This window comes from Dunckerocampus dactyliophorus, chromosome 1 (assembly GCF_027744805.1).
Source record: "Dunckerocampus dactyliophorus isolate RoL2022-P2 chromosome 1, RoL_Ddac_1.1, whole genome shotgun sequence".
Lineage (NCBI taxonomy): Eukaryota > Metazoa > Chordata > Actinopteri > Syngnathiformes > Syngnathidae > Dunckerocampus > Dunckerocampus dactyliophorus.
Genome location: NC_072819.1, coordinates 8,062,841 through 8,090,326, shown reverse-complemented (window position 1 = coordinate 8,090,326; position 27,486 = coordinate 8,062,841). Strand labels below are relative to the sequence as shown.

The following is a 27,486-nucleotide window of genomic DNA, read 5'->3' as shown; positions in this document are numbered from 1 at the left end:
ACAATTATGATTTTTTTTTTTTTGTGGCGGAAACAGGCTTCCATAAAAATTTACAAAATGAATTTATATACGACACATTTATTTAAAAAAGAAGAAATACAATTGCGGCATTGATCAGAAACCTAAAGTATCATCTCAGCATCGTCCAAGGAGGCCTGGCTCATCTCCTCGGACTGTCCGTCATCGTCGTCGTCACTGTTCTGTTCCTCCTCCTCAGCTGCCCTCTTCATCCCCCTCTGCTTGGACAGTGCCACAGCATAGCGAATGTTGTACATGTTGAAATCGCAGCTGGGGAGGAAAATTAGACAAAATGACATTAGAATTAACTTTCAAAATAGAATCCCATTTAGTGAAATGATAAGGATGATGCTTACAGTTTGGACAGGTTGTCCCAATGTCTCTGGATGCTCTTCTGCAGGGCTTGCAGTGTGGGCAGTATGGCTCCTGACCTGCACGACAAACACCACTGTGAGATCCTGTGTGGCACTTTGAGATCAACAAGACCGGTAGCCAGGAAGCAGACCTATTCTTGAGTTTCTGTCCGTGCAGCATGAGCAGGTTCTGAACCCAAGTCATGTAGAATTGCAAGTGACCAGATTTCTCCAAGCATGCTGCCAAGAAGCCCAGCAGTTTCTCGACGTAAATGTCGGGGAGTGTGCCGCAAACAACTGGAACTGGAGGAGCAAATGTTTGAAATGATGTCACATACAGTTAGGCCTGTCATGACAACAAATTTTGCTGGACGATAATTGTCCTACAAATTATTGTTGATAATCAATATTATTGACAACATTTTTTTGACCATTTTTTCATAAATTATATGGCAAAATAATGAGTACATCGTATCAAAATGTTGAATTTCTCTATTTAACATTGTAATTGGAATGTCAAGAGATTTTAAATAAATTAAACAAACAACATTAAACAACAACAACAAGTTTTTCTAAGATCATATTTCTCCTCTCTTGTAGAAAAGTATTGTATGACTTTGACTTTATTCTTGTAAAGTGTTCCAGGTTTTTTCATTTTTGCTGCTGTTGTTTTTCTTTTTTCAGTTTTCTTAAAAATTATATTTTTTAGAATGTACCTTGGGCCAATAAAAAAAAAAGCTTTGGGCTACAAATGAATACTGAACCGCATGTTGGACACCACTGATCTAGTGGAAGAGCATTTTGTCGTTCTGACTGTCATTATAGGTCACTGGCATAGCTAGATGAACAAAGATACATTATTAGTAGTAAATAAAATCATTTTCAAACCAATTAAGTGAAACTGAATCATTTGATCACGATCTCGCACCTGCCAAAGCACAGTGGTTGGGGAATGAGTTCACTCACTCTGCTCGTGCGGCACAGTCTCCAACACCTCCTGCTTGAGAGCGCTTTCGTTGAGGCGAAAAGCGAGAACGATAGCCGAGGCCCATTGCTGCAGCCGCAGCTGTGTGCGTATGCTGGCCGGCGTCACGTCCAGGTCCAGGTCGTAAGGGTCGAACACCAAAGAGCCATCAAGGGAGTAGATCAGCAGGCCCTCTGTGGTTGTGGCTGCCCAGCTACGTCCTGAGAAGGGATGTACTTTATCAAATCAGCTTTTTTTTGTGTACCCGACACCACACATTGATTCTTCTGTCACATACCTGTCGGAGAGAACCGCAGTGAGCTGACTCTGATCTCTGGCTTAAAGTGTCTGGAACTCATATCCCCTTTGGAAAAAAAAAACAGACGGAGTTAAGAGTCTATATGCACACGCACAGTTACAACTACTACTAATAGTCAGGAGTACTCAGTAGAGTGCAGACTGAAAATAAAGTAACATAGTGGAAGATAACTCCCTCCTGGCGAAACATCCAATACAACAGTGATTCTCAACTGGTGGGTGCTAATCTTTATTCTAAATGGCGCATCTACTAATACTCCTACAGTATAAAATATCATTGCGCATCCACTGGAATCGCTTGTCTGCCTTGCTGGCACTTGCGCATATGTGACCAGATAAGCAACACGCCTTCTGTTTACTTTCACTTTGTTTCTTAAATCAGGAGAATGAATAGCCCGTAAAATCTGTAGTCAATTGACGACAGCTTGTCACATGCTAAGCCTATCTACTGCATGCCAGTGTCTGTCATCGTTCACGTTTCAATCTCATTACACTTTCTGGCATTTTTGTTCACATGCCTGGCTAGTGGCATCTAGCTAGCTCGGAGCTACAAGTGACTATTACGTTAATAGAATACGTCAATCATCCTTCATCATCACTACTTACTTTTTTAAAGTGTCACTTAACAATCTTGCTCTCTTGTTATCATTTATAATACTTATTGGTTGTCTTCAAAACACTAGTTGTGTGTCGAAGTTGTGCAATAGAAACATGTAGTGTGTACAGCTTTAGAGAATGACGCTATCACAGGGGTCTCCAACATGTAGCTCACCATATTTGCTTCACCTCTTGGTATTTTTATAAGTGTTCTATTCAAACATGAGACCTGTATTTAATGACCAATGAGCACACTGAGTGGAGATGTGCTTTGTAAATAAAGTACAATTTAAATGTTAGCAGTGCTTTCAGCAACTTTGCCATGAAATTAACAGTTTTGCAATGTTCTGTTGTTAAAAAAAAAAGTTAGATAAGTTAATAAATAAATAAATAAGTCGTAAAAAAATTGCTATTTAGCATTTAAAAAAATTGCAGATGCAGTAGCAGCGGCAAGACTCAGCGGTGCCAGTCCGCCATCCCATGCAGCCCACCACCACAGCTTCAAAAAATCCTAGAGGAAAACCTGAACAGTAGCTCGTGTTGGGCATTACTGGACCTCGTGTGAGCTCATTCAAACCTGCAATAAAAGCCTGTTGCTCCGGGAATCAAGTCTGGTGCTTGTGTGCCTCACTCAACATTACAGCAACATTACTGACACCTAGTGACCAGTGTAGAATACTACATATTAGGGCTGCGCGATATGACTTCAAATCAATAGCACGATAAATTAGGCAGTTTTATTTTGATAACGATAAATGCACGATAAATCCCCGACCACGTAGTCGCACGTGTGCTCCCTTTTTATTTTTTCTACTCACACAGTCTATTTCTAGGCACATACGCAAGAGAAATGCTGGCCCTGTACAGCCGCTTCTTCATTTGAACCATCAGCCGTTCCCTCATCGTCTGTTTCCTTTCTTGTTCAGGCTGGATGGGTGGAGTCACGTGACTACACACGCTGTACCTCGTCTTTAAAGGGGAATGAACATAGCATACCAGTACACACAGTCCAAACAGACAAAAATGACTTATTCTCTTTTTTATTAAAACACCGAATTCACAGACATGGGCAAAATGACGTCGGTTATCGTGGTAAATTTTGGTAAAGGTAAATTTTCGGTTTATTGCCCAGGCCTACTACATATCATCACAATGTCTTGAATACGTCTTCTGAATGCCTCATATTTGTATTTTGCTTCATTTAGGCAAAAAAAAAAATACACTTTGCTTAAATATGACAATTATTTTACTCACAATAGGCCGTATTCAACCACAGAACAGCATGATATATTAATATATTTTGAAAAACCGTGATAGAGTGAAGCCGCAAGACTACTGTACAAGTCAGTGTTGTGATCAAATCAAAAGGTGGCATCTTACCTTTTCTGACCCCAGGAAGACTAATGTTAACCCCATCTCCGTCCCCGGCTCCCTCGTCCACAAGAGCAAGGCTGCCAAACTCTGTCATCTTACGTCGGTCCAAGAACTCCTAAAAGGTAAAACACGACCACATCACATCACGTCATATCCAGAGTTGTCATAGCAACAAGCGAAGGTGAAGCCCAACCTCCATGGCATCAAAGGACAAGTTGCACGAGATCTCAAACTTCTTCATCAGCATCTGCTCCCGGACATTGTAGATGCAGACAAATTTGGACTGGCCGCCACTCAGAATGGACTCCCCGTCGGCAGAGTAGCACAGTGACGTGAAGCACCTCGACACAACACACACTCGTCATTTTAGGATCTGGTGAGGTGACGTGACTTGGAGGGGAAAAAAAGGGACACAATCATGCCACTCACTTGCCCTTGGACAGCTGCTTGGCAGTGACTTTATCGGTTTCTTTGCGACCCGTCTCCAGGTCATGACGTCCTGCCACTGAGCCCACCTGCGCCGCCGTGTTGGGGTTCCAGAAAGAGATCTCGCCGTTTAGAGAGGCAACTGCCAACTCTTGACCATCAGGGCGGTAAGCCACTGACAAAGCTGGGGTGGAAACAATGATGCTCCACATTGGCTTTCTTACCGATATAACGATATTGGACGACACCAATGTGAGTCGATGTCTCATTTTTATGCCAATTTCAGACATCCCTAATTGTGAATGATGATTATTTACCATCAGCGGAGAGGTGAAGCGTCTCCTTCACTTGCCAGCTGTCCATCATGTCCCACAGCCGGATTGTGCGATCCCATGAGGCGCTGGCGAGGATGGACTGAACTGGACTGAAACACAAGCAGCTGACCGGACCCTCATGACCACCTAAGACCTGGCCAATCACAGGGAGGAGGAGGATGCTATTACCACCATTATTCAAATATAACTACCAATGCTCTTAAAGCAGGGGTGCTCAAAGTGCGGCCATTGGTTGTTGTTGTTTTTTTTTTTTAATTGGTCCGTGCCACATTCTAAAAACAAAATTTAACAAGAAAAAAAACCTGCAAAAATGAAAAAATCACCAGTAATTTTACAAGAAGTCAAAAGGTGACATTGAACGACAAAAAGTAGTAATTTTACAAAAATAACGTTGAAATATTATGAAGAATCAAAACAATGAATGGATTTGTAATTTTTGGAAAATCTTAAGAGAATACAGTCCAAGTATTCAGGGAAATATGTCGTATTCACATGAGAAAAAAAGGCGCAAATGTACAAGAATAAAAAATAAATAAAATAAATAAATAAAAATAAAAATGTATCTTTAGTCGCTTAGAGTTTAAATATTAGCGAAAAAACAAGTTACTTTTTAAAAGTCGTAATATTATGTAAAACAAACAAAACAACAAATAAATTTGAATTTTTATTAATTTTTTGAAAATTAGGTTGTGGAAAACATCTTACGAGAATAAAGAAATAATTATGACAAAGTAAAACGAGAAAAATTTGATGAAATTATTAAGAGAAAACAGGCATAATTTTTTTAGAATAAACTCATAATATTATGAGGAAAAATAATGTTAATATAGTAGCACAGAGTTGAAATATTAAGAACAAAGATTTTTTTAAGTCATAGTATTATGAGAAACAATACATATAAAAAGGGATAATTTTTTAAAATTAGGTTGCAGAAAAAGTCATAATGTTAAGAGGATAAAGTCAAAATATGGGAATAAAGTCATAGTTACGAGAACAAAATTTACAAGAAAGTTAAGTTAAAACAACAAAAACAATTGCAGAAATGCAAATAACTGTAATTTTACAAGAATAAAGTCCAAATGTTATGAGGACAAATAACGCCATTTTAGTAGCAGAACTGACTTTTTTTTTTAGGTTTTAAAAGTTGACTACTATGAAAAACAAACAAAACAAAATAAAGTTGTCATTTTGGGAAAATTAGGTTGGGGCAAAGTTACAACATTATGAGAATAAAGTCATAGTATTACGAGATGAAAATTTACAAAAATTATTTCAGAGGAAAGTTGAAGTATTTGGAAAATAAAAACACGAACGCAACAATAAATATGGGGAAAGAAAAGAGCAAACATCTGAAGCTGATGGTAATAATAGGCTTTTTCACCTACATCACAAAGCTGTGATGCAGTTTTTTTCTTGAAATATATATAACTTCTTAGCATATCTATGCACATGCATATGTATATGCATATCTACAGTATGTGTTGCTTTACGAGATATCAAAGTGGCCCTTGCATCCTTTTATTTTTCACAATGTGGCCCTCGCTGGAAAAAGTATGGAGATCCCTGTCTTAAAGCACGAGCTCACCTCCAGAAGTCTTCCGGTCTGCATGGACCACAAGAAGATCTCAAATGAATCCTGAGCCCCTGCGCTCACCAGCTCTCCACTGACATCTACAGCAAGGGACGAGAACTGTGCAGGGCGCGGCGAAGTGAATGTGCGGAAGTTCCGGTACCTTGAGTGGCCAAGTAAGCGAAATTAAGTATGTGTGCACTCTTCATAGCTGCTTCCTCATCCGGAGTGTCTCATGCATCCTTTACCTGTGCAGGTCAAACGCTCTCACCGTGCCATCCAGAGAGGCACTGACGACGACAAAGCCACTGGAGGTGAAGGCGACGTTAGTGATGCTGCTGGTGTGCTCCGTGAAGGTCACGAAGCAAAGGCAGCTGTTGGTGTTCCACACTTTGACCTGGACAAATTGAGAACACGCAATGAGAAAGCCCACCACCGCACGATTTCTAAATATCTCCTCGTCTTCTTCAGCTTGTGCTCACTTTGCCGTCGTCGCCTCCCGTGGCGATGTACTGTCCGTCTGGCGAGTAAGCCAGCGACGCCATGTTGTTGAAGTGTCCCTGCTGCTTGAAGACATACGATTCACTCTGCCACTCCCACACCAGCAGTTGACCCATCCCTGGAACGTCAGTTCAGACAAAAGACACAGTTGAAAGACATTTTATGAGTGGTAGCTAGCGCATATTTGTATTTTACTTCATTTAGACATTTTTATGCTTCCTTAATTTAGGCACAAAAAATTTGCTAATATATGCATACTTTTTGACTAAACATCTTAGCTGCCCTAGCAGGCGCCTTAGAGAAACAGATCAATTCATTTCATTTTTATTTTTTTTTAGTTACAGTCATCTCTTGTTTATCCCGGCTAATCGGTTCCAGACTCGACTCGACGTGAATTTCCACAAAGAAGGATTCAACATTAATTTAATATTTTCGTAGTAATGGCAAATAAAACCTGTTTACAATCTCCTAAATATGGTTTTTAACATTATTAATGAAGACATGAAATAACACCCCAATAGTCACATTTACATTTGCATTACCAAATATATTAGATATAAGCAGAGAAAATAACCATAAACAATGGTGTGAAAAAGTGTTTGCCCCCTTCCTGATTTCTCTTTTTTTTTTTTTTGCATGTTTGCCACACTTGAATGTTTCAGATCATCAAACAAATTTAAATATTAGTCATTGACAACACAACTGAACACAAAATGCAGTTTTTAAAATGAAACATTTTATTATGAAGAGAGAAAACAAATCCAAACCTACATGGCCCTGTGTGGAAAAGTGACTGCCCCCTAAACCTAATAACTGGTTGGGCCACCCTTAGTAGAAAAAACTGCAGTCAAGCACTTGCGATAACTTGCAATGAGTCTCTTACAGCGCTGTGGAGGAATTTTGGCCCACTCATCTTTGTAGAATTGTTGTAATTCAGCCACATTGGAGGGTTTTCCAGCATGAACCACCTTTTTAAGGTCATGCCACAGCATCTCAATAGGTTTCAGGTCAGGACTTTGACTTGACTACTCCGAAGTCTTCATTTTGTTTTTCCATTCATTTTGTTCATTCCATTCAGAGATGGACTTGCTGGTGTCTTTTGGATCATTGTCCTGCTGCAGAACTAAGTTGGTTTCAGATTGACGTCACAAACAGATGGCCAGACATTCTCCTTCAGGATTTTGTGTTAGACGGCAGAATTCATGGTTCCATTTATCACAGCAAAACAGCCCCAGACCATCACACTACCACTACCATATTTTACTGTTGGTATGATGTTCTTTTTCTGAAAAGTGGCATTACATTTACACCAGATGTAATGGGACACACACCTTCCAAAAAGTTCAACTTTCGTCTCGTCAGACCACAGAGTGTTTTTCCAAAGTCTTGGGGATCATCAAGATGTTTTCTGGGAAAATTGAGTCGAGCCTTGATGTTCTTTTTGTTCAGCAGTGGTTTTCGTCTTGGAACTCTGCCATGCAGGCCGTTTTTATCCAGTGTCTTTCTTATGGTTGAGTCATGAACACTGACCTTAACTGAGGCAAGTGAGGCCTGCAGTTCTTTGGATGTTATTGTGGGGTCTTTTGTGACCTCTTGGATGAGTCGTCGTTGCGCTCTTTTGGTCATTTTGGTTGGCCGGCCACTCCTGGGAAGGTTCACCACTGTTCCATGTTTCCGCCATTTGTGGATAATGGCTCTCACTGTGGTTTGCTGGAGTCCCAAAGCTTTAGAAATGGCTTTAGAACCTTTTCCAGACTGATAGATCTCATAAATCTTTTGGGGGCGCAATCAATTTTTTCACACAGGGCCATACAGGTTTGGATTTTTTTTCTCCCTTAATAATAAAAAAGTTTAATTTAAAACTGCATTTTGTGTTCAGTTGTGTTGACGTTGACTAATATTTACATTTGTTTGATGATCTGAAACATTGAAATATGACAAACAATGCAAAAAAGAAGAAAAAAGAAATCAGGAAACGAACACTTTTTCACACCACTATATTAGACGTAATTAAAACAAGACAGTGTTCCCTCGTTTATTGTGGGGATATGTTCCCAAAATAGCCCACAATAAGTGAAATCTGCCAAGTAGCCAACGTCATTTTTTTTTACAATTATGTGTTTTAAGGGTTTAAACCCCTCACCATACACTTTTCTCAGACAGGCAATAACATTTTCTCACATTTCTCTCTTGTTTAAACACTCTCAAAAAACTTCAAACCTTTGTTTGAATTTTAATGATCAACCTTAATGATCAACACAAGAAATTATGAAGTCACTGACGCATATTTCACTCCTGTAACAGAGCCTTTTCGTCCTGGAGCCGTTCTACTGTACTGTAGCGTTTTTGTATCCTTGTTAAAACATATTGCTGCAGACGAACCGAAGATTCATTTACAAGCTAGCAAGCAAGCTAGCGATGACACAGGAGACATGGCAGGATGGCACAAAGAAGATTGATCGACAATGGTCTACAGCCAATCAGGTTGCAGAAAACAATGGACAGCGCAAACAGACAAGAGAGGGAAGAGATAAACACTCAACTTCCCACAATGCAATTCTTCGTAAAGGGACAGCTTCGGCCTGTAACAGCGTACATACGCAGTAATAAAAAAAAAAAATTCCTGGAAACAGCAACCCCGCAAAAGGTGAACCACTAGAGCAAGGGAACACTGTAGACCCACACATTAGCAGCTCCTTGTTTTTTTTTCTGGACAGCATAATTCCAGTGATGGCTTCTGTCTTGTCAATGTACTGCAATGGTGGCTTTAAATTGACGTAAATAAAACCTGTTTGTGTGTGTGACGGTAAATGTGTGTTCCCTAGCGGACCTTAGCAGCGGGCAAAAAGATGTGTAGAGGAGAGGAAATTACATCGGATTATGTGTTATTATTATGATTGTTATGCCTGTTGTGAGATAATTTAAACCTTTTCTGGCAATCACATCTAGCCCTTGTCTCACCAAACACCGACACCAAGTGGCCAATGTAGAATAGAGCACTACATTCACAATAAGAATGTTTCTTCTGCCTTGTATTTGTATTTTAGTTAATTCAGTTAGTTCATTTCACCATTTTTATGCTTGAAATGTTGAATTTATTCCACGAAAAAGTACAATTTGCTTAAATATACTTTTTTTACTAATAGGCCATATTCAACCACGAAACTGCAGTCATTTATTAATTATTTTGTGAAAAAAGGCGATAGAGTGATATTCCAATCGCAATGTAGCGACATAATCTTATGTTTTAGAAAACAGAACAATGGTAACAGTCTTGGAAACATTAACATTTTTCCATTTTCCATGCTTTTCCAGACCTTCAAATTTAAATATCTAATTCCATACAGGAACCCTGAGAAAGACTCATTTCTCACCTGAGCAGCCAAAGGCGATCCAGTCACCGGAGCAGTTTAGAGCCACAGAAGCAATCCTCCGGTCTGAAATACTAAAAAGGAGTAACACTCTGAATTTGACCCAAAAAAAAACTGTCTACCTGCAGGTTTTCACTGAGCATCCCTGTCTCTTACCTGAGGGAGTGGATGAGGTTGAACTCTGGAAGTTCATGCAGGTGGAAGATTCCTGAGGCATAACCCGTGACCAGGAGGTGAGTGGGCTTGTGGTAAGCAGCCGCTGTCAGGTTGTTAAAGTCGCCCTCCTTGTTGAAAAAATGCCTAAGAGGTGACAGTGGGGAGTGTGTCACTAGGAAATAAATAAGGAGGTTGACAAATCAGGACGTTTGCTCACTTGCTGATCTGCTTGTATCGAACATTCTTAGTTTTCTCCTTCTCTTTGGACTTTTCAGCTTTCCCTCTGATGACCTGCCCTTCTTGGGCATCCTCCCCCTCCTCGTCCTGGTCCTCACCCGGTGTCGGTATCTTGGGTTTGTTGGGTTTATTCGCCAAAACCAGGCCGTCCAGCTTCGTGTCACTCTCCCAGACGCACAGTGTCCCGTCCTGGCTGACTGTGTACAGCTGTGGACACGGGCACAATCACGACAACTGCTCCGTTCCGTGTGGGAAACCCAAACCTGACAACTTACATCCAGGCTGTCTTTCTCAAAAAAACATCCTACGATGACATCCTTGTGTCCGCCCAGTGAGTAGTAGATGAGGTTTGTCCAGCGCTCTGCACCAAACACCCAAGTGGACATGTCTTTGCTACCAACCACAAAACACCTGAGGAAAAAATACAAACAAACAAAGGGTTTCCTGCTTATCATCCTCCGATTATCAAACCACGTGCGGCTCAGACGTACTTGGAGTCGTCGGTCCAGTCGATGCAGGTAGTTTCGTCATAGGGACCGTAGTAACTTTTGTCCAACACAAAAGCATTAAACTCCCGCTGCTTGCCCGGAGCATGGTACATCAATGCAACGTTCTCCTTGGTGACGACAAACTTCCTGTCAGCAAAGAATAAAACAATACAGCTCTGTTGTCACACGTTGCAGTGGTTGATGCGCACAATGTCAGACATCTTTACCTGCCGTCAGGTGAGAAGCGAATGCTGTTGACGGGTTTGTGAAAGTGGAAATGATGAAGGATGGCGCGTGTGATCAGACTGACCAACAGTGCCGCACCATCTGAATGTAATCAAACATAGAGGATTAGTGAGAAAAAGGAGAATTTGAGTGACTGGCTGGTCTCACCTTCATCCACCAGGATTGCCAGGTTGCCATCTGGAGAGACACCCACGCTAGTAATGTTCTTTGCAGTGGAGACTGGTAAAGTTTCTGATGTGTTGCTGAATGACAAACATCGCTATACTTTTAATGTTGAAACAATGAGGGGCATACGACCAATACATTAAGCTAAGGAAATACCCACTCGTCTTTAGTTCATACGACTTACTTTTTCAGGTCAAAGATGGAGATTCTGTTTCCCACCGGACTGACGACAGCGTTGCCATCTTTAAAGAAATTTAAATTCCCCTGACGATACACAGCTCCGAGCAGATTTGAAAACTTAAAGCGAAAAAACAACAATGTAATTTGCTCATACACTCAACAACAAAACAAAAACTATATAGTTTAGCCGAACGTTTTCATTCATCGGCAAGCGTCTTCTACTAATAGCTACAGTATTAGCTAGGCAAAGCCATCGGTTTTGCGGGCGAGCACTCACCTTATAAGCAAACTTCATTGTGTTCAATAGTCACGTATATATTTATCACCACTTTAATTCTTTACAAATCGCAAATGGAGAATTAATAAATGCCTAATAACACCCATGCTTGCGCCTCTCACGTGTCGACAATGTGTTGTGTTGACACCCGACACTTCCGCTCCGGAGTGAGGTCATCAGCATTAAACATGCGCCCTCTGGCGTCAAGGAGGACCACGTGATGGCCATAATCGTCACAATCCAGGAAAATGGGCAGTGGAAGACGATAAAACGGAAGACAATTGAGCCATAACTTTTAAATGTTGACACTTGTAATATTTTACAATATTTTTGCGGGGCAAAAAAAAGAAAGGGTTGAAAAATAAAATACCCACAGGAGTTAAAATATTGACCCTATTTTGCTTGTTCTGTGTTAAGGAAAATGAAGAAATAAAAATGTTAAATATAAGGATAAAAATAAAATTTAAATTTAATAAAAGTGATGAAATAGGAAAAAAGTTGTAATTTGGAATAAGCGGAGACATAAGACAAGTAAATAAAAACATTGAGGATAAATATATAAATACTGGAGTTAAAACTTGAACTGAATCATGCAATTTATGAGTAATTTCTTTATATAAATATATAAAGCAATAACTTATCAGTGATAGGTGGTAATTGGTCTCAATACTGAGAGCACTACACTGCTTGTGATTCTATCACTGTCTATTTCAGAGGCCCAGATCCTTTCACATGCTAGTCGCCGTGTTTCAGCAGCTTGAACTAGACATGGAACCAATGTTGATTTCTCCACTGAGCGTCTTACAATGTTTAATTTCAGTTTCACTTTTTGGCGCTGCCGCTGGCAGAGTCTGCCTCACAGCCTTGGGAGTCATAATGGAGAATACGATTCAATAGTTAATTAATAAGGACAAAAGTGACGTTGTCCTTCCTCACTGGCCATCACCTTGTTCTCCACCTCTGCTTCCCTGGAGTAAGACCTGAGAGTAATGTGGAGCCCAGTCACAATCACATTGTGAATGAGCATGGACCAATGGCGTGTCATTCTTCAATTCCTTAATGTGTTTCATTAAGGAATTGGACTTTTATTTACAGAACAGCACACATATTCAGCCTGAAAACAAATGGAAGCATCCATCTTTTTCACTTGAGTGTTTTGTGCCACAGGTCAAAGCAGGGCACCACATGCAGTCGCACATATTTTTGACCACCAAACGAGCATTCCACGCAGCCGTATACGGTTTCTCGTTTCTGGTTGCCCATGCCGCACAGCGCACATGGCCCCTTGGGGATGTTGTGTTTGAGGAGGTTGACCCGTGTGTGGGAGCTTTCCCTCAGGTAGGCGGTGGAGATGTCTGTCAAGCTGGCAGCTTTCTCATAGTAGTCGGTCGCCACGTCGTCCATGTAGGTGTCAGAGTGCGTGAGCGCCTCGAATGTTCTGTCGTCTGCACAAGGAGCATGGGAGATATGAAGGTAAAGCGAAACCAAAACCAAATCACTACTGCACCTGCTCTGAAGGGGTTCCCGTAGATGATGCCTGACAGGAAGCGACGCAGTCGGCCCATTGAGAAGTGGCCCACAAAACCGTCCAGCTGCTCCCTCATCTGTTCCCGTTCAAATCCACCCCGAGACCCCGGTGCTACACAAATATCTGACATAGCAAAATAACATAATGTCACACTCTCAATGCAGGGATGTCCAAAGTGCTATCATTAGTTTAAAAATATGCATATTCAATCAATTTATGTATTTTTACCTAAATTAAGAATTTTCAAGCATAAAAATGGCTAAATGAAGTAAAACACAACTGTACGGCATTCAGGAGACGCATTCAAAGACATTGCGATGATATGTAGTATTCAACACTGGTCACTAGGTGTCAGTAATGTTACATTGATGAGACAATAGCCACCACAGGAAGTAATGTACACAACAGGAAGTGAAAAACAACAATGTACTCTACCAATGCTAACATGTGTGAATCTGTATTATGTCTTATTTTCTCTTATTATGTCTACTACATTGGGTAATAGGCGTGTAAAGGTGACTATAGAAGTGTTATTTCATGTCTAAAGGGCTCTAATAATGTTAAAAACTGTATTTAGAATGTTGTAAACAGGTTTTCTATGCTCTAATTACAAAAATATTCTATCTATAAATTAGGAATCCTACTTCACTTTCCGCGGTCGGGTCTGGAATCGATTAACCACAATAAACAAGGGAATTTGTGATTCAGCATTCAAGGCCCTGCAAATTTGCGGATTAATTTTGTAAGGAGAATAAAATTTTCTGTGGAAATAACAGCCGGTTTATTTATTTATTTATTTCTCAAAAAATTGTCTGACTAGTGATTCTCCCTGGATGTTGAGTGACTGTCTTGGCTGACACGTCTCTTCAACATTGCGTGGAAGTTGGGAACTGTACCTCTGGATTGGCAGACCGGGGTGATGGTTCCACTTTTCAAGAAGGGTGACCAAAGGGTGTGTTCCAACTATAGGGAGATCACACTCCTCAGCCACCGAGGCAAAGTCTATTCCACTGTGCTGGAGAGAAAGGTACGACCATTAGTTGAACCTCGGCGGTGCTCTACACCCTTGCAAGGGTATGGGAGGGTACATTTGCCCAAGCGATCTACATGTACTTTGTAGACTTGGAAAAGGTATTCGACCGTGTCCCTCTGGGTGTACTGTGGGGGGTGCTCTAGGAGTACGGGATTGGTGGCACGCTACTACGTGCCATTTAGTCCTTGTACAACCGGAGCAGGAGCCTGGTTCGCATTGCCAGCGGTAAGTCGAGCCTGTGAATGTTGGCCTCTGCCAAGCCTGCCCTTTGTCACCAATTCTGTTCATTATTTTCAAGAACAGAATTTCTGACCGGGGCCGCACGGTGGTCTAGTGGTTAGCATGTTGGCCACACAATCACAGTCTGGAGATCAGGAAGACCTGGGTTCGATTCTCCCTTGGGCATTTGTGTGTAGAGTTTGCATGTTCTCCCCGTGCGTGTGTGGGTTTTCTCCGGGCGCTCCGGTTTCCTCCCACATTCCAAAAACATGCATGTTAGGTTAATTGGCAACTCTAAATTGTCCATAGGTATGAATGTGAATGTAAATGGTTGTTTTTCTACAGTATACTGTATGTGCTCTGCGATTGGCTGGCGACCAGTCCAGGGTGTACCCCGCCTGTCGCCCAAAGTCAGCTGGGATTTGCTCCAGCATGCCCCCATGACCCTGATGAGGAGAAGCGGCATAGAAAATGGATAGATGGATGGAACTTCTAATCGCAGACAAGGTGTTGAGGGAGCCCAGTTCGAAAGCCTTAGGATCTCGTTTCTGCCATTTGCAGACCATGTGGTCCTGATGGCCTCCTCGGGCTGTGACCGTCAGCGTTTACTGGGGCGGGTTGCAGCTGAGTGTGAAGCTTCTGGGATGAGATTCAGCACCTCCAAATCCGAGGCCATGGTGCTCAGTCAGAAAAGGGTTGTCTGCAGTAATGCGGTCACTGTACAGGATCGTCGTGGTGAAGAGAGAGCTGAGCCGAAAGGCAAAGCTCTAAATTTACCGGTCAATCTATGTTCCTACCCTCACCTATGGTCATGAGTTTTGGGTCGTGACCGAAGGAACGAGAACGCGGATACAAGTGGCTGAAATGAGTTTCCTTCGTAGGGTGGCTGGACTCACCCTAAGAGATAGGGTGAGGACCACAGTCATCCGGGAGGAGCTCAGAGTGGAGCCGCTGCTCCTTCACATCGAGAGGAGCTAATTGAGGTGGCTCAGGCATCTCGTCCCGATGCCTCCCGGATGCCTCCCTGGTGAGGTGTTCCGGGCATGTCCAGTCGGGAGAAGGACCTAAGACACGCTGGAGGTATTATGTCTCACAGCTGGCCTTGGAACGCCTTGAGACTGCTGCGCCCACGACCTGGACGCAGATAAGCGGATGGATGGATGGATTTTTTAGGCCTCACTGTTCATGTTTTTTCATCAAGTGCTGAGTTTCCGCAGTTTGTTCGGCAGTCCTTGAACGCACCATAGTTGCGTGCTGTGACTGGCTACGTAGTGACTCCGATTCCATCTGTTAATGGATCATCTTACACAATCATTCATTAGTGGTGAGCATCTACGTAAGGGGTGGCCAAAGTGCGGCCCAGGGGCCATTTGCAGCCATGATTAATTTTTTTATTGGCCTGTGACACATTGTTGAAAAAAACGTTTAAAAATACAGCAAAAAAGTAAGAAGAAAGATCCAACAACTAATAACCTGATAACTAATAATAATGCTGAAAGCTGTGGCCTCTTGCATTCTTTGAATTTTTTTTTTTAGTATGCAACCAAAAAAGTCCCTTATCTACACAATGGTAAATGAAGAGAGAATGGGAGGGTCTTGGAGCTGCTGAAAAGTCACATTTATTGCAAATGTTAATCCAAAATCAGTGGAGAACGTTAAATTCAAGGTGGCACGAGGGTTTGGAGGGGGCGGAAGTGAGCTGCGTGTTAAAAATAGATGTTTTTGTTGGTGTATCAGTTACTCATTTTTTTGCCATTCGCTGGTGGTCCCTAAACCCCCGCAAGGATCTACTGTACAGCCCTAGCTGGAAAGAGTTTGGACACTGTTGCCTTAATGCAACCCAACTTACACTTTAAGCTGAAAGATTTCAATCGTATTTCACCTTGAATGAAAGGTAAAAAATTGGAGTGCAGAAGAGCCTGAGGTGTTGTTTTGATGTGAGGCCTTGTAAACGTGAAGCTATCATTAGGCTATCATTGACTTTCAGCTTTTTTTCCAGACACAAGTTTGCATATGAGGTGCTTTGCGGTTTAACGATGGATGTGAAGTTCATACCCAGCCGCCCGTCCAGTCGAACAAACAGCTCACAGATGCTGAAGGCAATGGTTGTGTGGGCGGGGATGACGATGGCCTTGTCTTGGCCTTTTGGGTTTCTGCCGTCGTCAATCTGAAACTGCAAGGGGGTTCATTTGATTTTACTTGAGTCGAAGACAACTAAGCAAATATTCAGTTTTATTGAAGACCTGAGAACAAGTAAAGATTTGAATTCAACTGAATAATGCATGAATGTTCATGCCTGACAGCTGAGTGCCAAAGACCTTAAGAGTGTTTTTACTTTTTTTAATTCCAGTGTTCTTTGGTCACCAGATAATTAGAAGACTCTTTACCCTCATGGTCGTCCCCCTCATGCCAGCATGGACCGTCAGGGAGCACTGGCGGGTGGTGCGAATGCTCTCCATGACAACACACAGGACACTCCGCCCACTTTCCCTGGACTGGCGGACCAGGCAGTGGTCCAGGTCCACTTTCCTAAAACACAGGTCAGTCCATGTTTTTCACAAAGCTCTTTTTTTGGGTGTGGGGGTGTATTTATCATTGACTTTGTGAGTGTGGGGCACTGGTGTCGGTGTAGAATAACAGGATCATGTATTCAGGGAAGCTCTCTTCTCACATTCACTCTGTCACAGATAGGTTCAAGGTCAATATTCATTTATTGTTTTATTAGGTGCGAGAAGGATGTGTGTTGTGTTGTTTTCTGTCCAAAAAATTACAGTATGGACATGCATTTACTACAAAAACCAATAATAATAAAAGAAAAAAATATAGTAATCCCTCGTATGTTGCCTATTTGTATATACTGTTATTTGCAAGTGTACGTTTGTGTTTAGTTTGTCCTAAAAGAGTTTCCGTAGTCAGGAAGTAGTCACTTGCTATTGACAAGTACAATTTGCTAGTTTCTCTTGTTGAAGTGTTTACCTGTAAATTTGTTGTGCATCGTTATGTGTTTTATACATAAATGAAATTCTAAAATGTGATATACATCATATTGGAGGTGTTGAAGTTGCCCTCAAAATTGGTAATGCTAATCGCTAGCATATGCATGGGCCTTCGATACAAGTTAGCATTGACCTAGCTCATTTGTTTGAATGAGCTTGTAAGTTCAATGTCAATATTTTATATGCTGTGTAAATCGTATTGTGACATACTTTATTTTTGTATGTTTAGTTTAACAGTGCTTCAAGTACAGGCTCTAAAATGGAACTGCACGACATCTTTATTTTGAAAGTGTTACCTGTCTGCTGAGCTACCAATGTTAGTGGGAGCAGAGCGTCCCGTTTATTTATTAGCGGTTAATTGATTCCAGTCCTGACCGTGACAAGTGTATTTCTGGTAAGTAGGATTCCTTACAACCTTCTAAATGCATTTGCTAACATTATTAGAGCCCTCTATAGTCACCTTTATACTTGTATTTCCCACTGTAGTAGACATAATAAGAGAGTGTGTTGCTACAAATGTGTTCCCTAGGGGAGTGGCTTGGCAGGCGTACAGGAAGTGACATCGGGGATTCAGAGTTGAGTTTTAGCTTGGCATCTGTAACAGCCAATAGTAGCCCGTGTTTTTATTTGGAAAAAATTTGTCATACTGTCCGTCAAACGTCTGCAGCATTAATTGAAATCCTGGCTTTTCAACTGTATTAAAGAGCAGCATTTCTTTTGCGATGGCCTTCTGTGAACGCACACCATTTTGCGCTGTTTCGTTTTTGCGTATTTATTTTGCTGACCAAACGTCTCAGTGTCAGATCGAAGGCTCTGCATCTTGATATGTAATACTTTTCCCAGATGGGAAAACTGGATGGATATATTTGAGGTGCCTTTTATGTTGCTACCACTTTCAAATAAATTCTGCATACTGGCTCGTTTGTGTTGATGGGCTCACCTTGCTCATTATTAATATTCCCACACGTGTGTTGTGGCATTTGGCTTTGCAAGCGTCACATATGCTTGTACGTTTATACGCGAGAACAATGCCAAAAACCTTCAGCATTTCAGTATGTGGAATCAAATTATGGAATGGATTGAGCAAGGAACTCAAACAATGCACTAAGATGAGTGATTTCAAGAAACAATACAAGCATTTGATGTTTGCAAAATACTAAAATACTAAAAAGTCTTGAACCACTGTGTACAAAATGCTATGTCTAATCACTACAAGACTCATTACTCTTCATTCCTGTGGGTTCATTGTCAGTACTCACCCTTTATTCCGACTACAGTATGTTCCGTTATGTATATTTATACCAAGTATTATTTATTGTGACTGTTATATGAACTATTTATGGTGACAAGAACTTTGACAATTATATGACCACATTGTTATATTACAACTGTACTGTATATCATTTCCCTATGCATTAACTGGCTACATTTGCAGGGCCACACGGTGGCCTAGTGGTTCGCATGTTGGCCACACAGTCAGGAGATCGGGAAGATCTGGGTTTGAATATCCATTGGGCATCTCTGTGTGAGGTTTGCATGTTCTCTGCATGTTTTCTCCCCCCACATTCCAAAAACATGCATGTTAGTTTAATTGGCGAGTGAATGGTTGTTTGTCTATATGTGCCCTGCGATTGGCTGGCGACCAGTCCAGGGTGTACCCCGCCTCTCGCCCGAAGTCACCAGGGATAGCTTCCAGCAAACCCGTGACCCTATTGAGGATAAGCGGCATAGAAGATGGATGGATGGATGGATGGACTACATTTGGAATACAGAAAGTGAATGAATGTATTACAATTGGGGTATAATTAAATAAGCTTTGTTTCCTACTCCTTTTGGACGTGTGGAACCATTATGTGATGTATTCCGATGCAACTTGTGTGCATTAAAATTTTTTTTTTACCATTACCATAATTTCTACAACATTACCTCCTGACAAGGCTTGACTCTTTTACTGTGTATTTACTGTGCACTTCCCCCACAGAGACAAAGCGACTGTATGACTGACAAGAGCTTTTGATCTCTTCGCCGTTATACTATATGTCGAGGGTGTCCAAAGTGTGGCCCAGGATTCCTTTGTGGTTCGCAGCTGTTTTTTTTATTGGCCGGTTGCATATTGTAGAAATAAATGAAGCAAAAATAGAGCAAAAGGGCATAACGTGAAGAGCAAAAGCTGAAATGTTACGACTAATAACTATTAACAACACAAATCCTTGTCTTTAAATATATATTATTAAGTAAAAGTAATTAAATAATATAAGTAACTTCAAAATAAATTAATTAAATATAATATCATTTAATATATGAAATAAAAAACATATATAGCTTCTGACGGTCAAAGCTGTGCTACCTGGCGCTGAGCTCCCGCAGCAGCGTGGGCACTTCCAGCTCGTGTTTGGTGACGATGCCAAAAGAGGCCTTGACGGCCACCGAGTCAGAGCCGCTGACGTTGAAGCCCACATCGTTGATGAGGTGGTTTCCGAGGCGACCGTTGAGGGCCACGTCCGATTTGTCCTCATAGTTGAGCAGCTGATAAGAGGACACGCCTGCAGAAAATAAAAACAAATACAATTTGATGACGAGATTGCTGTCACACATTGAACGTTCTTCACGCTCGCTGTACCGGCTGTGATCTCTTTCTCCCCGATCAGGATGTCTTTGAGGGAGAACGCAGTGGAGGCATATTTGTTTTTCTTCCAGAAACGCCTCTTCCTCTTTCTCGTGACCAGGCTCAGAGGCTGGTATCGGTCAGCCTCGCTCAGGCTCGGGACAGGGATCAGCCTCCCGGTGTCCCCCACCTGTTTCACAAAGTTCTTGGTGGCTGCTGCAAACATCTCAAACCAGTGGACCGGCGGCTCAGAGTGGCTTTGTGTACCTTGGTACGTGTTAAATAATGCAGAGCAGTCGTAAGGTAATAGGTGTGTGTTCACCTGATAGGTCACTGTAAGGCTGCAGCTTCCTGTCACGTGACAAATGGTACAGGTGAATTACAGAACGCACACATGTGCTTTTGACCCTGTGGTTAAGTCTATCCATCCATTTTCTACAGCGTAGATATTTTTGTCTTTTTGTGTTTGTGTTTCATGCATGTGGGCCGACTTGCCCTCTTTGTGGTTCTGCTCCTGACTTGAAATAGACGGAAAGCTTTTTTTCTTGTTTCAAAAAAGCCAGTATTTTAAAAATCTGTGTGTCTCTTGCACAAAAATGGTTCCTTCTATTATCACACCGCAAATATGATGACCTGGTCTTCTTGGTTTTACCTTTCGGCTTGCCCTTTTGATGCCTAAATACAAGCATCATGGTATGCAAGTGACGTACACGCACGTGTTTCCGCATTTAAATTAAAGGCAAAAAAAAGAACCACATCAGCCAATGGAATCAATCCGGAAAATGATGACGCACTGCATCAAGCTCAAGCATCATCAGTGGTGGGCCGTGCTTTTGGTACCTAGGCCTTCAGTGGGGGCTTAACTGACTGACTATCTGTGACAATGAGTGACATTAGGGACTTGGGGATGAATACCACTGCAGTGGCTCCCCGTACTTTTGCGATTTGGGATTCACAACTTTTTGATCAAAAAACTTTTAAAAAATGTTTCCAGTTTTCCCAGTTTTTCTGTTTATTGTCGTAAAATTACGACTTTTTCACTTTTTTCTCTTTGCTTTATTCCTGTAAAATTACTGCTGATTTTGGTAATTTTTGCTGTTTTTTTAAATTTATTTTCCAACTCCTTCAACTTTCTTCTTGTAAATTTTCTTCTTGTATTTAGGACTTTATTCGCATAATATTTCGGCTCTATTCTGATAACATTATAACTTTTTCCGCAACCTAATTTTCAAATAATGGCAACTTTATTTGTTGTTTTGTTTGTTTCTCATAATATTACAACTCTTAAAAAAGTAACATATTTTTTCTGTAATATTTAAACTTGATGTTACTAAAATAACATATTTCCTTATATTATGATGTTATTCTCGGAAAATTAGGACTTTACCATAGTAAAAATATGTTATTTGTCTCATAATATTCCGTTATTCTTGTAACATTACGACTTTTTCTCGCTATATTACAACTTTTTTTCTTAATATTTTAGACTTTTTTTGTATTTTAGACTTTATTCTTGCAAAATTATTGCTGATTTTTCCATTTTTTGAGTTTTTAAAATTTATTTTCCAACAATTTAAACTTCCTTCTTGTAAATTTTCTTCTCGTAATTATGACTTTATTCCCATGATATTTTCACTTTATTTTTGTAACATTATTAACCTCATCATACCAGCAGTAAAATATTGTGGTGGTAGTGTGATGGTCTGGGGATGTTTTGATGCTTCAGGACCTGTAAGACTTGCTGTGATAAATGGAACCATGAATTCTGCTGTCTACCAAAGAGAATGTCCCACCATCTGTTAGTGTCCTCAACCTGAAACACACTTGGGTTCTGCAGCAGGACAATGATCCAAAACACACCAGGAAGTCCACCTCCGAGTGGCTGAAGAAAAACAAAATGAAGACTTTGGAGTGGCCTAGTCAAAGTCCTGACCTGAATCCGACTGAGATGACCTTAAAAAAGCGGTTCATGCTTGAAAACCCTCCAGTGTGGCTAAATTACAACAATTCTGTAAAAATGAGTGGGCCAAAAAGTACAGCGCTGTAAGAAACTCATTGCAAGTTATCCCAAACGCTTGATTGCAGTTGTTGCTGCTAAGGGTGGCCCAACCAGTTATTAGGTTTAGGGGGCAATCACTTTTTCACACAGGGCCATGCAGGTGTGGATTTTTTCTCTCCCTCAATAATAAAAAGTTTCATTTAAAAACTGCATTTTGTGTTCAGTTATGTTATCATTGACTAATATTTAAAATTGTTTGATGATCTCAAACATTTAAGTGGGGCAAACACTGTAATTCTCTTAAAATTATGACTTTTCTTGTAAGATTACAACTGTTTTTCTCCTACTATTTTGACTATTTTTTTTTAAATTACTACTGATTTTTCCATCCATCCATTTTCTACAACGCTTCTTCCTCATTAGGGTCGCGGGGGCATGCTGGAGCCTATCCCAGCTGACCTCGGGCGACAGGCGGGGTACACCCTGGACTGGTCGCCAGCCAATCGCAGGGCACATATAGACAAACAACCATTCACACTCACATTCATACCTATGGGCAATTTAGAGTCGCCAGTTAAACTAACATGCATGTTTTTGGGAATGTGGGAGGAAGCCGGAGTACCCGGAGAAAACCCACACACACACGGGGAGAACATGCAAACTCCACACAGAAATGCCCAGGGGAGAATCGAACCCAGGTCTTCCCGATCTCCAAGCTGTTACTGTGCTAGCCAACGTGCTAACCACTAGACCACCGTGCGGCCCACTGATTTTTCCTTTTTTTTTTTTTTTTTTTATAGTTTTCTTGTTAAATTATATTTTTAGAATGTGCCCTGGGCCGCACTGTGGACACCCCTGGGTTAAAGAAAAAGTCCCATTGCTAATCTAGTTTATGTGACATGGGCTCGCACTGCTGATTCTGAAGGCCTTGGGCAGATTACACCGACATGGCAGCACGTAGAAGCTGAAATGTGACTGGACAAGATAATAAACACTTGGGAATAAATGAACACAATTTTATGGAGCCAATACTAACATGTAAGTTGTAAATGTAGGTCAGTGCTTCTGTTAGTGTTTAGGCCAGCAGAGAAGGCTTTGATGGCCCTGACGGCACACCAGGGTCATGTACCATACATCGCTTTTTTTTTTTTTTAATTTTCTTTGGGAGGATTTTCATGCCTTTAATTACGTGTGTCGTTCAAAGACTGGTGGGGAGGTTGGGTGAAGCAATGATGAAGGAGGAGGATGAGGAGGAGGAGGGAGCAAGACACAGGGAGGAGGAGGAGAAGGAGTTCAGCTCATCCGGGAGTCCGGTGCACTCAGGGATATTTGTACCTTTTGGGCTGGATGCTGTAGCTGGGTATTGGCCTGGTGTGTGTGTTGTGTGCGTGTGTGTGTGCGAGGTCCCTGCGTTACCTGGTGTGCAGACATGGGCCCCTGCATGCGCACGAGGATTACCGCGCTCCTGGCCGCCGTCGCCTTCGCTCAGGTGATTACTGTCTCCTGCCAGGAAGACGCCAAGAACAGTGAGTATACCTTGCCTTCATCTCACTGTCTCCATTGTGGTCACATGACATGCGGAAGCCGGGCCTTCAGGAGCCACATTGTACCTTTTCTTGTTTTAAAATGAACATCAAAACTTTTTTAGTTGATTGCATTATTTTGGTGTAATTTTGGGTCTGTGCGATTCAACCTTCAAATATACCAAGTCATGAAAAAGCTTCCTCCCCCACCCCACTGGGAGAATGCAGGACGGCTGGTCTATTTCAGTGCAAGATCGGCACCCAATGAGGGGGTTTCGCGCTGTATGGCTGTAATGATGTGGCCTCGTGGACAGGACGGACAAAAGCAGGCCACTAATTTTGGTCAGGCTTGGGCCCGTGGGACACAGGACACACCCAGAGTGAAAGGATGCTGAGCAAAGTTCCACCAAAAGGAGACAACTTCAAGATGTTGGTCCTATAAATCCATTGTATTTAACATCAATATTAGGCTGAACATTTTAATAGTGCAGAGAAGAAAGTCATCAAAACGCACTTCTTGCTTCATTTTGGTGGCAGTGCAGCTTGCAGGAGGCTGCTGCGGGCGTGGCGTAGCCCAAATAAAGACAAACCACACGTTCTAGCCAAAGCGTAAAACGTATATTACATCTACTGTGGTTTTCCCTGAAATAACTGCTGCTAGTGAGAGGGAGCGTCTTCCTCTGCACCACATAATTACGCCCTTGATGGAAAGGCTCAGCAAGCCTGCCGCAGGTGGCCATATTTTGAACAAAAGCAGCCCAGACAGGCTCGAGATTTTTTATCATTCACCATTTTGCTTGCGCCAAAACCACATGAAGGGAATTCAATCAAAAAGTACAGATTTTCCCAAATATACATAAACTCATCATACACTGTGTGGAAATCCCCCTCTGTTTTCATTGCCACTCTGTGATTGTCTGTAAATGTTATGTGTTAACTTAATCATCCCATCATTTTGCACCCCAGTGTATGATTTGAGAAGTGTTTTAAATACCAACTCACACTTGGAAAATTCATCCCACACTGCATTCAGGTCGATGCACGTAAAGTACTTATTGAAAGTCAACATGAAACAAACACGGTTCTAAGAAATAGCTGACAATACGCTGAAGACAGCCGTGAAAAAATGTGCCTGGTCGCATGCCGTTTAGTGTAGTGCAGGGGTGTCCGAACTTTTCCCAGCGAGGGCCACATAGTGAAAAATGAAAGGATGCAACTTTGCCACTTTGATATTCTGTAAAGCAACACATGTAGATATGCTAAGAAGTTATATATATCTCAAGAAGATTTTTAAAAGTTTTCCAAATATTTAAACTTTCTTCTTAAACAATCTTTGCAAATTTTCTTTTTGTAATATTATGACTTTGTTCCCATAGTATTAGAACTTTTCTCCCTTTTCTCCCAACCAAATAAAAAAAGCACTTTATTTTGTTTTGTTTCTCATATTCCAACTTTAAAAAAATAACATATTTATTCTTTAATATTTCAACTGTGATACTAAAATTTTCCTCATAAAATCACACATTTATTCTTGTAAAATTGCTACTTTTTTCTTGTTAAAATCCAACTTTTTTCATGTTTACATGTCTGCTTATTTTTTTTTTAATTTTCCAACTCTTTCAACGTTCATGTTGTAAAGTTTCTTTTCATAATTATGACTTTATTCCCCTAATATTTTGACATTATTCTTGTTTTCCACAACCTAATTTTCCCAAAAAAAAACTTTATGAATTGTTTTGTTTGTTTTTCACAATATTACGACTGCAACAAAAATAACGTCTTTTTTATTTAATATTTGAACTTTATGCTAATCATTTTTTCTTATTATTTTTCCTCATAACATTACGACATCATTCTCATAAAATTCCAACTTTTTCTTGTTAGATTATGACTTTTTTGTCTTAATATTTTGACTTTATTCTTGTAAAATTACTGCGGATTTTTCAATTTTTTTCTTAGTTTTCTTGTTAATTTATATTTTTAGAATGTGCCACTTATTTTTGTCTGTAATATTTCAACTCTATGCTACATTATTTTTCCCCATAACATTATGAATTTCAATCTCGTAAAATTGCGACTTCTTTTCTCATTATATGAATACGACTTTTTTCTTTTCATATTTTGACTTTATTCTCGTAACATTATACCTTTTCCCGTAAACTAATTTTCCAAAAATAACTTTATTTGTTGTTTTGTTTGTTTTTCATAATATCTCGACTTTTACAACTTTTACAACTCGTTTATAAATGTAATCAGTTATCAGGGAAAGTAATTATTGCGTTGCTTTTAGGAAAAACCTTCAATATGTCAAGTAATTGGGATTTAGCTGTGTAGCAGCTTGTGCCATTTCGAGGAGTTTCATGACACTCGAGACAGGCTGCGTTTATGACCTGCAGTTCTCTACCAAAATGCTAGGGTGCAGTGTTTTTCTCGTTCCTCTTGGACTAGCTATTTAGTTTCCTGTGTAATACAGTAATCCCTCATTTATCGTGGTTAATCAGTTCCAGATGTAGTAGCATAGTAGGATTCCTTATTGATAAATGGAATATTTTTGTACTTTTGTAGTTAGAGCACAGAAAACCTCCTTCCTACTAGCCCTCAAGACATGAAATAACTAACTAAATAAATAACATGAAATATCCCTATAGTCACTTTTACACACTCCTACTACCCAATATAGTAGACAAAATAAGAGAAAATAAGCCATATAAGATAAAACTCACATGTTAGCATTAGGAGAGTTCCTTGTTTCTCATTCTTACGTCCTGTTTCTGTACAGTACTTCCTGTGGTGGTTACTGTCTCATCAATGTAACATTACTGACACCTACCTAGTATTCCGCCCTGCCTGAATGTTGATATTGTGTGTGGCAAATAGGTAAGCAGTCATTCACCTTAGAGACAAGTTTTTGCAAGTTGAGGTTGTCACATTAAAATACACACGAGGTATGTTCAAATGATATAGGATGGCACAATGGATCCGATAGAAACAGATAGCGATTTTCCCGCTAGCTTGATGTTAACATATAATGGGAAATCCCATAGGAGGGCTAGCGGAATTAGCATCCGCGATTGTGATGACTTTAAACTGTTGCAAGCATTTTAACGAGCGAGTTTACCAGAACAGACTTGGCATAAAACATCCATCCATCAAATTTCTATGCCGCTTATCCTCATTAGGGTCACGGAGCTATACTAGATTGCTGAGCTGCATAAGCCATTGCTGCTGAGGTTGGACGCAGTAAGAAACTTCTTCAAAGATCCTGAGAGTTATGGAACAAAAAAGTCAAGTGGTAGACCCACAAAAATGTCACCGGCTCTGAGCTGGAAGATCCATTGGCTGTCTGTCAAGACATGGGACCATCCCGGCCCAAATGAAGGTTGTTACTCGTGCTGAGTGCAGTCCAATAACCATCAGAGGGACAAATTTTAAAAACAAAAAAAAGTCTTCAAAGGCCTCGTCTCCTTCAACGTTGCTCGTCCAACGTTGCTAGCATGACAAGGAGATCCCACCTGACATGTTTTCCACACAGCACAGTGGAGGGGGCGCCATCATGATCCTACAATGGAACTTCGGGTTGTGCAGGGGCGTCAAACGGCAGCTGGCTATGTGGAGATGTTGCAGGTGCAGCCCTCATGACTGAGAGCCCTCATCTGTGTGATAATGACTGGGTTTTTGGGGTAAGGACTTCTTCCAGAGGAACAAGCTCACTCTTTTGGACACATCCTGCCTGTTCCGCTGATCTAAAAACATTGGAGAACATTTGCGGATCGATGGCAAGGGGAGATACAAAATGATCAGTTCCAGACAGTGGATGCCCTTCGTGAAGCCATCTTCACCACCTGGAGCAACATTCCCACTAGCCTCCTGGAAACACTGGCATCAAGCATGCCCAAGCCCATTTTTCAGCTGATTAACAAGAATGGCGCAGCTTCTCATTACCGAGTCCTTTTTTAAAAACATTTTATTTCTATTACAGGTGGGGTTCAGCATTTTTTTTTGAGCTA

The 27,486-nt window shown here is 41.0% G+C and overlaps 2 protein-coding genes across 4 annotated transcripts; both read right to left on the bottom strand.

The window, feature by feature from the left end:
- Positions 1–62: 62 nt before the first annotated feature.
- On the bottom strand, positions 63–11,740 carry pwp2h (PWP2 small subunit processome component). The gene is made up of 21 exons (XM_054779741.1): positions 11,577–11,740; positions 11,304–11,416; positions 11,102–11,196; positions 10,936–11,035; positions 10,712–10,855; positions 10,496–10,631; positions 10,201–10,427; positions 9,984–10,127; positions 9,831–9,901; positions 6,438–6,574; positions 6,204–6,352; positions 5,971–6,118; positions 4,368–4,518; positions 4,054–4,234; positions 3,818–3,965; positions 3,631–3,739; positions 1,634–1,699; positions 1,338–1,556; positions 524–674; positions 375–449; positions 63–288 (listed from the first exon to the last, which is right to left on the bottom strand). Exons 1-21 carry the CDS (start codon positions 11,592–11,594, stop codon positions 123–125), a joined length of 2,748 nt encoding a protein of 915 aa, XP_054635716.1. The 5' UTR covers positions 11,595–11,740; the 3' UTR covers positions 63–122.
- Positions 11,741–12,719: 979 nt separating this feature from the next.
- On the bottom strand, positions 12,720–23,428 carry pjvk (pejvakin). Of its 3 annotated transcripts, XM_054782307.1 has the most exons (8): positions 23,373–23,428; positions 19,973–20,147; positions 19,700–19,895; positions 16,744–16,885; positions 16,412–16,529; positions 13,182–13,227; positions 13,079–13,134; positions 12,720–13,021 (listed from the first exon to the last, which is right to left on the bottom strand). In XM_054782307.1, the coding sequence occupies exons 1-8, from the start codon at positions 23,397–23,399 to the stop codon at positions 12,720–12,722; spliced, it is 1,062 nt and encodes a 353-aa protein (XP_054638282.1). In that variant the 5' UTR covers positions 23,400–23,428. The 3 variants fall into 3 exon arrangements, with proteins under 3 accessions (XP_054638282.1, XP_054638273.1, XP_054638293.1); XM_054782298.1 differs by lacking the exon at positions 23,373–23,428 and having other exon boundaries at positions 19,973–20,183; XM_054782318.1 differs by lacking the exons at positions 13,079–13,134; positions 13,182–13,227; positions 23,373–23,428 and having other exon boundaries at positions 19,973–20,183.
- Positions 23,429–27,486: the final 4,058 nt, after the last annotated feature.

Excerpts from the sequence above, each read along its gene's own strand:
- pwp2h (XM_054779741.1), bottom strand. Across the intron at positions 10,632-10,711 it reads GACTGGACCGACGACTCCAA|GTGTTTTGTGGTTGGTAGCA; the intron begins GTACGTCTGAGC and ends TTTTTTCCTCAG. Across the intron at positions 4,519-5,970 it reads AGACCGGAAGACTTCTGGAG|GTCTTAGGTGGTCATGAGGG; the intron begins GTGAGCTCGTGC and ends GTGATTGGCCAG.
- pjvk (XM_054782298.1), bottom strand. The coding sequence starts at position 20,183 with ATGTTTGCAGCAGCCACCAAGAACTTTGTGAAACAGGTGGGGGACACC. Across the intron at positions 13,228-16,411 it reads TCGACTGGACGGGCGGCTGG|ATATTTGTGTAGCACCGGGG; the intron begins GTATGAACTTCA and ends TTGCTATGTCAG. Across the intron at positions 13,135-13,181 it reads GGTGGATTTGAACGGGAACA|GACTGCGTCGCTTCCTGTCA; the intron begins GATGAGGGAGCA and ends TCTCAATGGGCC.